The 14,051-nt window shown below is 43.4% G+C and overlaps 1 protein-coding gene across 1 annotated transcript in view; it reads right to left on the reverse strand.

Annotated features, from left to right (window-relative positions):
- Positions 1-14,051, reverse strand: part of LOC124545216 (lipopolysaccharide-induced tumor necrosis factor-alpha factor homolog) — a 118,425-nt gene that overhangs the window by 66,865 nt on the left and 37,509 nt on the right. The window contains exon 2 of the mRNA XM_047124088.1: positions 13,110-13,156. Within this exon, the coding sequence (XP_046980044.1) occupies positions 13,110-13,155 (46 nt within the window). The 5' untranslated portion in view covers position 13,156. The remainder of the gene's footprint in view (positions 1-13,109; positions 13,157-14,051) is intronic.

Raw genomic sequence — 14,051 nt, forward strand, 5'->3', positions numbered from 1 at the left:
GGAGGGGGATCAAATTTTATACAAAACCCTTCACCATATTGACGGGCGTCCCAATACAGCGAATTCGACGGAGCGGCGTACCCAGTGCAAGTAGGCTGTTTAGGTTTTTATGTTGGTAACATCACGTAGCGCTCTGTATGAAAATCACTGGCTGTGCTGTGTGCAGTCCGTGGCTGGTTGGCATCGTTGGATTATTCGCTATTGTAGTGTAGGGCAGTTGGATGTCAACAGCGCGTAGCGTTGCGCAGTTGGAGGTGAGCCGCCAGCAGTGGTGGATGTGGGAAGCGAGATGACAGTTTTGAGAGCGGACGATCTGGACGTGTGTGTGTCACGAAAACGAAATTTGTAAGACTGGATGTCATGCACTGATATATATATATATATATATATATATATATATATATATATATATGACTTTTGAACACTTAAGGTTATCTTGTTTGTTCTCTATCAAAATCATTTGCCAACTGTGCCTATCAGTAGTTAGTGCCTTCCGTTGTTACAATCCTTTATATAGCTGGCAGTATTGGCGCTCGCTGTATTGCAGTAGTTCGAGTAACGAAGATTTTTGTGAGGTAAGTGATTCATGAAAGGTATAGGTTATTGTTAGTCACGGCCATTCTTTTGTAGGGATTATTGAAAGTCAGATTGCGTTGCGCTAAAAATATTGTGTGTCAGTTTAGTGATGATCAGAATAAGTGAAGAGAGAAATGTCTGAGTACGTTCAGTTTTGCTTAGCTGTTTGAAAATCAAATAACGTAAGGGGTTTACCAGCGCAGTAATTCATAAATTTTTCTAAGGGGAGGTTTCACCAGCTGCCGCTCTTTTTGATCCTGCAGTATCACATATTGCCCCGATAACAGAACCCAAACTCTTGGTAGGCGAACACATCAGTTTCTCACCGAATCGCTTTCATTTTAAGAAAGATTGCCCTTTAACGTCCTGTCGATGACCTGGCCATAAGAGACGCAGCACAATTTCGGATTATAGAGGGATGGGGAAGGAAATCAATCGGGCCCTATGAAAGGTGCCATCACAGCATTTGCCTTGATGTACGAAATTCACGGAAAACTAAAATCCACCGAGCGAGGTGGCGCAGTGGTTAGACACTGGACTCGCATTCGGGAGGACGACGGTTCAATCCCGCGTCCGGCCATCCTGATTTAGGTTTTCTGTGATTTCCCTAAATCGCTCCAGGTAAATGCCGGGATGGTTCCTTTCAAAGGGCACGGCCGACTTCCTTCCCCATCGTTCCCTAATCCGATGAGACCAATGACCTCGCTGTCTGGTCTCCTCCCCCACAACAACCAACCAACCAACTAAAATCCGTATGGCTGCGCTCCTGAACGTATTATCTCGCTTCGTCCCTTCCTTTGAAATAATTCCCCCTTATCTAGTTTTTCGTGCCGGCTGCCGACTGCAGCATTCTGCGAACACTTGTCACTCACGAAGCGACACATAGGATTAGTTTTGTGTGGATTACCTTCAGAGTTTGCGTTAACAGATAACGTTTATCAGAGCTACCACATGACGCGTCGACATCTAATTTTGTAGATGGTAAACAGTCGTATCTACGTTTAGGCTATGAAATACACGTCACCTGAAGCTTTTTTTTTTTTTTTTTTTTTTTTTTAAGATTATTTTTCTCTTGGAACTGGCGCCTACTAGCCAGTCTTGATGAAATCCGTCATTTAATTGTTCCTGGGAAGACTGGTTATTTACTGTGCGTAAGCGTCTTCAACATAGTTTCTCACATTTTCATTCGGAGGTAATTGTTTCTGTGGCCACTTAAACCCTGCGCAACTAATTAACGAAATCCGTAGTTTTCCACACAAGTATTGTCAGACGCAGACAGTGCTTTTAGTTTTCTTGTTTTTCTCAAAGCAAATCGTAGAAAGTTTTTCTGTGTCCCAGCTTTAATGTAATTTACGTCATATGTTCAGCTACGGCGATTCAGCGTGGCATGCTTAACTTGCGTCTCCCATATTTTATTTGCTGTTTTCCCTGACGTGCCATCATGCTGTGAACATTTATTCGTACATATCTGTAGTCACATGAGATGTTCCAAGCATTCCATCGACATTTTTTGTGGAACTGCTCTAGTGGTGATGTGTCCTTCGGAGGGGAACGTTAAACTCTGCGGCTCTCTTGCCGTTTCTTTCACAGTAGCCAATGTTGCATAATCTCCTTCCTCTCATAATCAACCACAAAAGGAACAGGATACGGTACTGCAGAGGCCCTCATCGTAAGCATGTACATGAAACAGTTTCCTGGTCACTAGTGGCTAATATATTTCCAAACGTCTTTTGTTGTATCTGATAGTTTTATTTGTTCAGATTTATCATTCTGCTGGTAATGTCGGCTTTATCTGAGCAATAAAGAGAGAAAATAAGGAAGAAACAGTGGTATGGAATTGTTGGCTGGGAGACCGTAAGGAGTAGGTTCAGTGGCCTAACCCGAGCTTCACGTTACTGACTTTCCCCCCTTTGATGGCCAAATATTGGAAGCGAAAATGTATTCCTCTACCAGGATTCGAACCTGCTAACTCCAAGGCGAACCCCCATCGCTCAGGCATGGGTTACCGACCTAATTGACACGCCTTCGACTAGAAGTTATACGAGAGGTGCGCTTCGAGGGAATGAAGTGCAAGAGGCCTAGTAACACTTTTCAGAACTGTTTATCCTGCGGTGGCCGTGCGGTTCTAGGCGCTTCAGTCCGGAACCGCGTGACTGCTACGGTCGCAAGTTCGAATCCTGCCTCGGGCATGGATGTGTGTGATGCCCTTCGGTTAGTTAGGTTTAAGTAGCTCTAAGTTTTAGGGGACTGATGACCTCAGATGTTGAGTCCCATAGTGCTCAGAGCCATTTGAATCTGTTTGTTTATCCTGTGCTGATCAACATATTCTGTTAATAGGATATTTCAGTTACAGCTGCCGGTCGGTTCTGCCTCTGCATGAAAAACTTAATGGCCACAGTTGTTTATACATGAAGCGTAAGGTGCATAAAATGATAACGTACTATACTTTTCACATTAACAATTTCCTAATTCACCTTAAGGTATGAACAAAAAATACAACATTTTTTTGTGTGCCGTTCATAGCACAGTCTGACACTGTCAACTTATTTGCGTTTGATAATGGACGTGGAAATAACGAGGGCGTCGACAGCCCAGAAATGTCAAAAATATTTTGACCGCCAGAGTGCTGGAACGCTTTAGTAAATTGTTTGTGCTGCGATACGTATCCAAAGAGAATATTTCGCTCTCTACCGGTAGAGGTGAGTCTGCTACAATGAAACTTTCCGACAGTACGCGGTGGATTCGAACCTGCCCTTCGCATTCAGTGCGCTTTCCCACTGAGGTATCCATGGACGCCCCAGACCTTCAGTAGCCAGCAGCCCTCTTCAACTTGCCAGGCTAGGAAGCAAACTGAGGTAGGAACTCTGGTTGAATGGACATGGCAGCGATGTGAGCAGTTGCAGCATACGGTGTGTTGTTCAGTTGAAGTAACTGCAGGTACAGCCAGGTGAAGTTTTCGAAAAGGCCCCTGGTGCATGCCAAGGTGACTCCGTAAGAGCTTTGTTTGCGACAGACGTTATGCAGGTCCAGGCTACCAGGAACACCATTTTCATGTTTCTAGGACCATGACTACTGGCAGGAGCCAGTGATCGACCGTGACAGAAAAGTTTCTAACAAGTCGTACAGCATAATGATGCATGCTATTAGCGGCCACGTGTGCAGGGTGGCGTGAAGGGGACGAGATAGTAGAAGAATGAGAAAGAGCTTCCCACTTTGCGAGTAAAACTCAACGCCCTGGTGTATTGACGGAAGCGTGCAGGTTTCAAGAACTCCTATTGAATGGCGTCGCCCATTGTCCTGTCACTCCACAAACGTTTGCATTGGCGACACTCAGTGTTGTGTTGTCTCTCATGGGTCATATTCCGCTCTTTTACTGCTTGGCACTATCACGGTATCAGGAAACAAAGTGGCATCTCCGACATCTGATGACTCTAGGAGGAGGCTGGTGTCCGCTTACGGGCCGGATGGCGGGCGGGGGGTGGGGGGGGGGGGAGGGGGGGAAGGGGGAGGAAGCAACTCAGAAAACCAAAGGCAAAAGCTGGACGGATGTTTCTGATGAAACATGGTTCAAATGGCTCTAAGCACTATGGGACTTGACATTTGAGGTCATCAGTCCCCTCGACTTAGAACTACTTAAACCTAACTAACGTAAGGACATCACACACATCCATGCCCGAGGCAGGATTCGAACCTGCGACCGTAGCAGCAGCGCGGTTCCGGACTGAAGCGCCTAGAACAGCTCGGCCACAGCGGCCGGCTGATGAAACATGGGACGACGGACGAGCCTGTTATAAACTATCACAATTTCCACTTGGAACATTAGGGACACAATAATAAACTACCAGCTGTAAGCAAATGAAATGAAGCATAGGAATGTTGGCATATTGGTGGTATCATAAAGGAAGAAGAAAGCAGAAGGTTCACAAGAGGTAGGAGACTACCTTGTTTTACTATTCTTTTTCGTATTAGCATTAGCAAATAATTCTTGTCCATTTTGAACATATTGCAAAACTGCGAACTGAGGGTGATTTATAATGAACTAACTGCAAACAGTTGATTTTATAGGCGTTTATTTTACCATTATGACTTTTCAAGATATTTGGTAGTCCATCTTAAGATGTTTACATTTATTTATGAGTCGTGCACATTGTTTACTAATGGAGCTTAAGACTTTTCCAAGACAGCTGTTGTAAAAAGTCGTTAGTAAAGAATGCTCGTGATGTGTAAATAAATGTAAACATATGAAGGTGGGATGAATATAAAAATCAATACGGTCTAAAAAAACGCGAATTTTGAGGCATAATTTGTTGGTGTGGATTGTCGGGAAATGTTTGTCGCTCATTACCGATGCGTTAACCCATAAACACCAATGTCGCGGTCGCAACAGTTTTGAATTTATGCACTAGGTGCGTTGCTGTCGCGTCTCGTGAATAATAAGGGGGCATTAGGGGGACATTGTATGTCCTATGCCGCCTATGTTAAGTTATCGAATTTTGTAACCCATTATCTTGGAAACTTTATAAGACACAAATTTACAATTTTCCATAATTATTGAATGCACCTTTTGAACTAGAATAATTTCTAAAATTGTATTGCGGGTCATGTTAACTTTTTTTTCGATACTCAATTTTTTGACAGAAATGAACATAAAATTATTTTGGTTCCGTATGTGTTGAATCTCCTACTTGGCATGCTGTGGAAATTTCATGTCTTTACCATCAATACTTTTTTAGAAAACAAGTCATATATTGAAAAAAAAAAATAGATCAGAGATATTGAGGTTAAAAACGTTTTTTATTCCAAATTCTTATACAGACATTTCTGTGTTTGCCGCCTCCTTTTATTTCTTGCTTCTTTTGTCATCTGCTGAGCAGCTAACTATGCTTCATATACACACAGCTCATCCAGTTCCCGCAGTCCTTTAGCTGTGTTCTGTCCAAATCTTACATTTAACTTCTCCAGAACTTTAAGTCTTTCATAGTTTTCACCATTAAAAGTTATTACAACATTATACACTGCTAACTTAAGAGTCATAAGCCCAACAAATACATTTTTAGGCACACATCACCGCACAACATTACTGAAGGACTCATTCACATTCTGGGTCTTTCCATGTAAACTCTTCTTTAGTAACTCAGGATTTGCGAAATCTCTGTAAATGGGTTTGATTGCCTCCATTACTGCCAAAGGATGACAATGTTTGTGTGTAAATTCATGCAGGGTGCCAGAACATTCAGCTTGCCCATATTTTCACTAAGTGTTTAGTGGAGGTGGAGACAAAACATGACATGGCTTTTCATCGGTTGATATTTGATGAAAGAAAGTGCTCCACACAGATTTTTTCATCTTCTCTAAATTGTCACAGTTATCTCTAATAGCCTTCCCATAATATTGCTGTAATTCATCAATTACTTTGTCCGTAAGTCACCCAGCACATTTTATTGTCTTGTCATCAGACAGTTTTGTGTTACCCAGCTTGGTTTTTATGTTTATTCGAAATGCCAACTTCTGAGACGTAGCAGTAGGCACAAAAAGCAATTCAAAGCCTTCTAGACTCTGTAGTTCCCAAGATATGACTGCTCAACTGTGGCACTATATGTGTAGCCGCGAAATTTGACAGTCACACGTCAACATTCAAAATATTATTTAAGGTCTCACAATTGTCTGTTTTTAATGTATTATATACCAAAATGTTCAGGAAAGTTCGAAGTACATTATGGAGTAGAAAACAGAAAATGTCAAATTATCGAATTTCACGTACAATGTCCCCTTAAAGTCATTTTGTAAATTGAGCGCTAGTTTCCAGTTTCAGCTTTCTTATGCCTGCACTCATGATTGTTGTATCGTTCATACAGATAATAAAATTGGCATCGCAGCTGGTTAAGCCTACACAATCTCCCCACCCAGATTCTATGCCACAGTTATCCTGCGACACGGTTTGTACAACAGTTACCTCTTCATCTAGCTGTTTACAATGGGTAGAATTCATTACCTGTGCTTTGTAAAAATACTGATTATAAGTTTTGTTTGTTTCTCAATTAATAAATGAAGCTATCGCAGTTACTAGATTCCAAGTTATGTGGTGCAGAAGGTCCTTAATAACCTGATACTGACTTCAGTACTGCACGAACTGCCGAGAAACGAAGCGTGATGTCACGCTTGGTGTGAACCGACCGCCATTTGACACAGTCGTGCCGTGCGTGACGATGTGACATTACAGTGTGAACGGCCTTCAGGCAGCAATCACTTAGAAGGCTACCGCTTTTATAGGACAGTACTTCACTCGAATTGAATTGGTATATGAAAATAAAAGTATGACAAGCTGCGACATGATAGCGAATTTAACAGTGACCCGAATGTACATTAAATTTCCTTTATTACACGTCTATGGTCACAAATTTTTTTGTCATCAGACTACCGGTTGCGGTCTATAATGACCGTCATCAGATCTGAAGCAAAATGTGAGAAAACACAAGTACACTAGCAGATTTTCTACAGTTTAAAACAATAAAATAGACCGTAATGAAAAGTATTACTGACGTACATACGCATTTGTGCTCTTTAAATACGAAGAGACACCCGTTTTATAAAAACATGTCCTAATACACTGGCGCCATAAATGGCATCGTCAAATGTTAAACACAAAATAAGCGCCACTATCTTCAAATATACGTATATAACAGCATATGCAAGAGTCATCTTGTCAGCAGCACTACTGTTCAAAACAAACTGCCGTATATTAGCCACAGCTTGTGTGTGTTGTAAGTTCACCAGATGTAAACTGACACACACACACACACACACACACACACACACACACACACACACACACACACACTTTTTCAATGATTGATTGTACAGTAAAATATAGGGGGATAGAATCATTAAAGACTTTAATAGACTTAATTGGTGTAAGAAGCTTTACAGTAATAAAAAGCGATGAAATAAAACTTACTAGATTAGGAAAATGGAAGATTTTTTTGCAGAAAACTATATTATAGAAATTGACAAAGATCCAACTGAAGTTTCAAACTGGTTTGCGAAGGAAGATTGACAGCACCCAGTTTCGTCTTAACGAATATGAAAAGAAATCGCTTTAAATGATGAATGTCGAACTTCCCCAGCTTAGATCTCAAGATTTCCAAAGATGGAAATCCGGTTCGTTCGATTGTGAAAAATATGTCGTCACCATGCTGTAAACTAAATAAGTTTCTTAACAATAAACTTAAATCAATTTACGCGTTCGATAATTATTTTGGGGTAAAAAATATTTCTGAGCTAGAAAACACAATCTAGGACATACATATGCCAAATAATGCGACATTAGCATCCTTGATGTAAAAAATCTCTACAGCAATGTTCCAGTAAAATAAACTATTGACACTACTGGACGTAATCTCAGCCGGCCGAAGTGGCCGTGCGGTTAAAGGCGCTGCAGTCTGGAACCGCAAGACCGCTACGGTCGCAGGTTCGAATCCTGCCACGGGCATGGATGTTTGTGATGTCCTTAGGTTAGTTAGGTTTAACTAGTTCTAAGTTCTAGGGGACTAATGACTTCAGCAGTTGAGTCCCATAGTGCTCAGAGCCATTTGAACCATTTGGACGTAATCTCCTATCGCATAACAAGATTAGAAATGCAGAGTGTACAGAACTTATTGAATTTCTAGAATTTTGTTTAGCTTACAATTTTACCTCCAGTGACAAAATTGTTGTTGTTGTTGTTGTTGTTGTGGTCTTCAGTCCTGAGACTGGTTTGATGCAGCTCTCCATGCTACCCTATACTGTGCAAGCTTCTTCATCTCCCAGTACCTACTGCAACCTACATCCTTCTGAATCTGTTTAGTGTATTAATCTCTTGGCCTCCCTCTACGATTTTTACCCTCCACACTGCCCTCCAATACTAAATTTGTGATCCCTTGATGCCTCAGTCCTACCAACCGATCCCTTCTTCTAGTCAAGTTGTGCCACATAATTCTCTTCTCCCCAATCCTATTCAATACCTCCTCATTAGTTATGTGATCTACGCATCTAATCTTTAGCATTCTTCTGTAGCACCACATTCAAAAAGATGGGCTGGTACTTTAGCAGATTTTATGGGAACGATTTAGAATGTAAATTTTTTACCAAGTTTCCACAGCTAGAAGATAAAACGATTAATTATAAACGGTATATTTACGACATTTTATTACTGACAGAAGGCGACACCAATGAGGTCAGCGCATCTGCCCAAGCAATAGGTAGCATGCACCCAAAAATAACTTTTACTACTGAAGTTGAAAATGAGAGAGCTCCATTAACTACGTTGACTTTAGTATTAGGAAAGTTGACAACAAATATATATTCAAAGCGCACAAATGAACATGTATGTCAGTAATACTGTTCTATATGCTCTATTGTATTGTTTTAAGCTGTAGACAGTCTGATAGTGTATTTGTGTTTTTGGCATATTTTGCTTCAGATCTGAAGATCGTCATTATAGATCGAAACCCGTAGTTTGATGACAAAAAATTTGTGAGTGTAGACGTGTAGTCACGGAAATAAAAGTATGGATGGGTCAAGAACAAAGTGGATCGAATAACGGAAAAATTTAAATGTTGAGGGCTCCCTGAGGAATGTGCTGATTGACAATAGATAAACTTAAGCGAACTCAAATGTAATTCGTGCAATCTGTCACTATGATTTCGTGATCATCTACAATGCGTAGACGTCACCGTCGTCATTATCGTGAGGAGTGGTTAAAGAGATTTTATAATACAGTCTCCGTGTTGCTCTTCTCAGTATTCAAAATTGAGACAAAAAAGCGAGTGCAACTGAGATCAGTGAATTTACAATTAAATCAGTACAATGAAATGGATACCCTTAGTTGCCTACAGGCGTTGATATACGTCAACGGAGACAGGTGAAAATGTGTGCCCCGACCGGGACTCGAACCCGGGATCTCCTGCTTACGTGGCAGATGCTCTATCCATTTTTTTTCTCATTTTGTTCGTTGATGATCTTTGTCTTTGGTCGTTGCGGACGTCACATGACATCCGGTCAAGTTCGTTTGTTGATCCTTCCACTCTGTTTTTTTTTTATTACAGAGGCCAACCAGCTCTCTAACGAAACACGCTGAGCTACCGTGCTACAATAAATGTTCAAATGAGGGACTTAACTGCTAAGGTCATCAGTCCCTAAGCTTACACACTACTTAACCTAAATTATCCAAAGACAAACACACACACCCATGCCCGAGGGAGGACTCGAACCTCCGCCGGGACCAGCCGCACAGATCCATCTGAGCCACCAAGGACACAGAGGATAGTGCGACTGCAGGGACTTATCTCTGGCACGCCTCCAGTGAGACCCACATTTCCATCTTATTGTCCCGCACTGTATTCGTAGTGCCCCTGCCCATTATACTCATCACTCGCGGCTTTACCGATTCCCGTAAGAGTCGGGCAATGTGTGTGCATCCGCACAGAAGATGGTCAACTGGCTGGTGAGCCTTAACTATATCATCGGTCCCATTGGATTAGTGAAGGATGGGGAAGGAAGTCGGCCGTGCCGTTTCAAAGGAACCATCTCGGTATTTTCCTGGAGCGATTTTGTAAGATCACGGGAAACCTCGTAAGAAGGTGGTCAACAAAAAGCGAAACACAGATAATGTGGCGTCGTCGAATTACAATGACGGCAAAAAATCACAAAACCAAAAAATAATTTAGAGTAATGAAATTTCGGGAATACATTTGTCTAAGTAACATATGTAAGTGATTATCATTGTAAGATCAAAGTTAATGTAAGCGCGAGATAAGCCATTGCAAATGTGAAGTGCTGGCACATTAATAACCTGTGTAACCGCCAGACTGTTCAACGCAAGCATGCAAACGTTAATGCGTTGTGTTGTACAGGTGCCGGAGTCAGTGTGTGGAATGGAGTTCCATGCCTGTTGCGCTTGGTCAATACAGGAACGGTTGAGGCTGTTTGTGTATGAATCTGGAGTTGTCGTGCGATTATGTCCCATGTGTGCTCGATTGGAGACAGGTCTGGTGATCTAACAGGTCAAGGCAAGATGATTCTTTGGACAACGTGTTGGGCTACGTCGGTAGTATGTGGACGAGCGTCATCATGCTGGAAAACACTCCCTGGAATGCTGTTCATGAATGGCAGCACACCAGGTCGAATCACTAGACTGACACAGAAACTTGCTGTCAGGGAGCGTGGGATAACGACGAGAGTGCTGCTGCTGTCATACGAAATCGCACACCACATCGTAACTCTAGGTGTAGGTCCAGAGTGTCTAGTACACAGACAGGTTGGTTGCAGGCCCTCAACTGGCCTCCCCCTAACCAACACACGGTCATGACTGGCACCGAGGCAGAACTAGATTTCAGCAGAAAACACAACAGCCCTCCAATGAGCTCTCACTTGATACCGCTTAAGTCGCAAATGGCGGTCGTTTGGCGTCAGGGCGTCTGGCTCGGATCTGTCCTTGAAGTCACCGATTTGTAACAGTTCGTTGTGCCAACTGCAGCTCAGATTGCTGCTGCAGATGCAGTACGATCGGTCACAACCGTATGCTGACTACAACGGTCTTCCCTCTCAGTAGTGCCACGAGGCCGTCCGGAGCCCGGTCTTCTTGCCAACAATGTCACACGTAGCTGCACCCTACCTAGTCTTTCTGCAGTGTTGCAGAAGGAACATCTAGCTTCTCGTAGCCCTATTACACGACCGCATTCAAACGCAGGGAGGTGTTGGTAATGGCATTAACGACTAACATTGACACACTATGGCCAATCTCAAAGGTAACTAACGCTCGCGACAGTTGCAGCGTGTGCTTAACGCAAACCTGATTTGCATCCTCGCAGAGGCGCTAATAGCGCCACTCTTACGCGACTAGCGAGAAATTTTGAGAAGACTTCGTCTGTCAGATGTAGAAACACGCCTACCAACTTTCGTTTATGTCACTCAACTCCTCCTTGGTGCTGCGATCTTTCTTCCGCCAGCGTAAATCAGGTGATGCTGATAAAATCAGACTAGAAAATGAGAGACGGAAAGTAGACGCATTTTATTGTTTGGTTACCAAACTAATGGAGGATGACAAAAGTGAAGAGAATATAAAATGCAGCCCGGCAATGGCAAGAAAGGCTTGGCTGAAGCCTTTCTTACTCTTGCCGGTCTGAATCTGGTAACACGGGATATAAATTTAGCCGTTAGATTTTTTCTGAAAGCGTTTGCCTGCAGTGTAGAGTTATACGGGTGTGAAATGTTGAGGATAAACAGTTGCCACCAGAGACGAGTAAACCTTTGCTAGCGTTGATGTTTGGGTTGTGGGGCGCTCAACTGCGCGGTCACCAGCGCCCGTACAAAGTCCCAGTTTGTGCACAGACCAACTTTTTTCACATTCCAATATAGCCACTGTCAGAAATGATGATGATGATGATGATGATGATGATGATGATGACACAAACACCCAGTCCCCGGGCATAGAAAATCCACAACGCGGCCGGGAATCGCACCCATGATCCCGTGATCCAGAGGCAGCAACACTAGCCACTCTGGACCACGAGCTGTGGACCTTTGTAAGTGTGATGTCACAGAAGAATGTTCGAGAGTAGATGGATGGAGCGGATAAGCAAAGAACAGGTTTGTATCGAGCCGGGGCCTAAAGAGCTGTCTGCAGCTCGTGGTCGTGCGGTAGCGTTCTCGCTTCCCATGCCCGGGTTCCCGGGTTCGATTCCCGGCAGGGTCAGGGATTTTCTCTGCCTCGTGATGACTGGGTGTTGTGTGATGTCCTTAGGTTAGTTAGGTTTAAGAAGTTCTAATTTCTAGGGGACTGATGACCATAGATGTTAAGTCTCATAGTGCTCAGAACCATTTGAACCTAAAGAGCTATATGCACAGCTTGGCAACAAGGTAGGAAGGTTGATATAACAGAACGTGAATTTCAAGAAGTAGATTTGGTAAAGGAGGGAAGTGTGGACGGGTAGAAGTTGTAGAGGGAGATCGAGACTTGACTGCTGTCTGCAGGGTTTTCCAAATGGATGCAGGTTGCAGTAGTATCGAGCCAGCCCTAGTACAGAAGACAGCAGCAATGTAAAGGTACTGTATGGATATCGGTAACCTGTCGTGGTCAGTACAGGTAACGTGGGAGGCTAGCAAGTTGGGAAAATATTACTCCTCTGCGCAAATCTAAACTTCTGGTGTTTTAAGACAGTAGAAACGTTTGTCCGCTTTTTAGCTTCCATCACATGCGCAATGCACGAGTACTGGCCCGCACTGCTAGTCCGCGAGGAAGCGCAAAGCTTTGCAGTCTCGCAGACAGGTCGCGACGCTGGCTGGCTGGTTCCTCGGCTGCATCGAGGACGCGGCTGGCGTCACAGGCTACGCGCCTTAAATTAGGTCACCGTGACGTAGAGCGGGGCGTCACGTGAAGCGTCGGCTGGGCGTGGCGAGCTCCTAGCGCGCGCTCTGTATGCAGAGGGATATGCGGCCGGACTAGTCTCGCTCTGTACGCAGAGATAGGGATACCGGGCCTCAGTGGTGGGTCTTACCTGCTGCTGCCTGCGGCACTGCGGCGTACTGCTGCGGCTGCGCCATCCTACAACAACGCAAGAAGGCAAAATTAGCTGATGGCCTACTCACCTACCTTGATTTAAATAAGAAACAGTTATGGTCATTCCTATTTTTTCGTTATTTCGCTAAATCCCTATAACCGATGTCATAGAGACCTGCTACACATGGAAATAACTTGTATCGCTCTGACATTAAAAAGAATGCGAGACATGATGGTATTAAGAAAAAGAAACCGAGCCAGACTAATACATGTCATCTAATGATCACCCAGTTAGTTGTTTGTTCTTCGAGCATCTGAATATGTATTTCACAGTTTCATTTTTGTGACATGCTGCTCAGTCCTATCATTCATGTCACTTCCATCCAATTTCACATCATGGTGTTTCAAGGCATCCATCAAATGTTATACAAATGGTAATCATAAAGTTTTAATTATCACCTCGAAAATGAAAGTAGATGTAGATGATTATTTTATTGTTTTATATGAATACTTAGTGTCAGTTCTTCCGAACATGTCCGGAAGAACAGACACCACGCATTTATATAACTGATTCGCTTCGATGGGCAATGAACCCACTACCTTCAGTGCGGATGCAGAATATCGTTCGACCCCCAGCAGGAGTCTAAAATTAGTGAGGTTAGACGACATGGACGGGAACTGCGGGTGGGTGGCGTTAGATGGGAGTATGAGTCAGCCGGGGAGCGCGCCGAGATCATACGTGCATTTGCCATAAACATTGTGTCCGGGTGGCGCAGTGGTTGACGTAAGTGCCCAGTAAGCAGGAGATCCCAGGTTCGAGACCTGGTCCGACCCACATTTTCATTCGTCGCCACTGATTCCGCACAAAGTCCCGATGCAGCTGATAGAATCAGTTCCTTTCCTTCCCTTTCCTATCTCCAGATCCACCTTCAATTTACTT

This window comes from Schistocerca americana, chromosome 1 (genome assembly GCF_021461395.2).
Source record: "Schistocerca americana isolate TAMUIC-IGC-003095 chromosome 1, iqSchAmer2.1, whole genome shotgun sequence".
Classification (NCBI taxonomy): domain Eukaryota; kingdom Metazoa; phylum Arthropoda; class Insecta; order Orthoptera; family Acrididae; genus Schistocerca; species Schistocerca americana.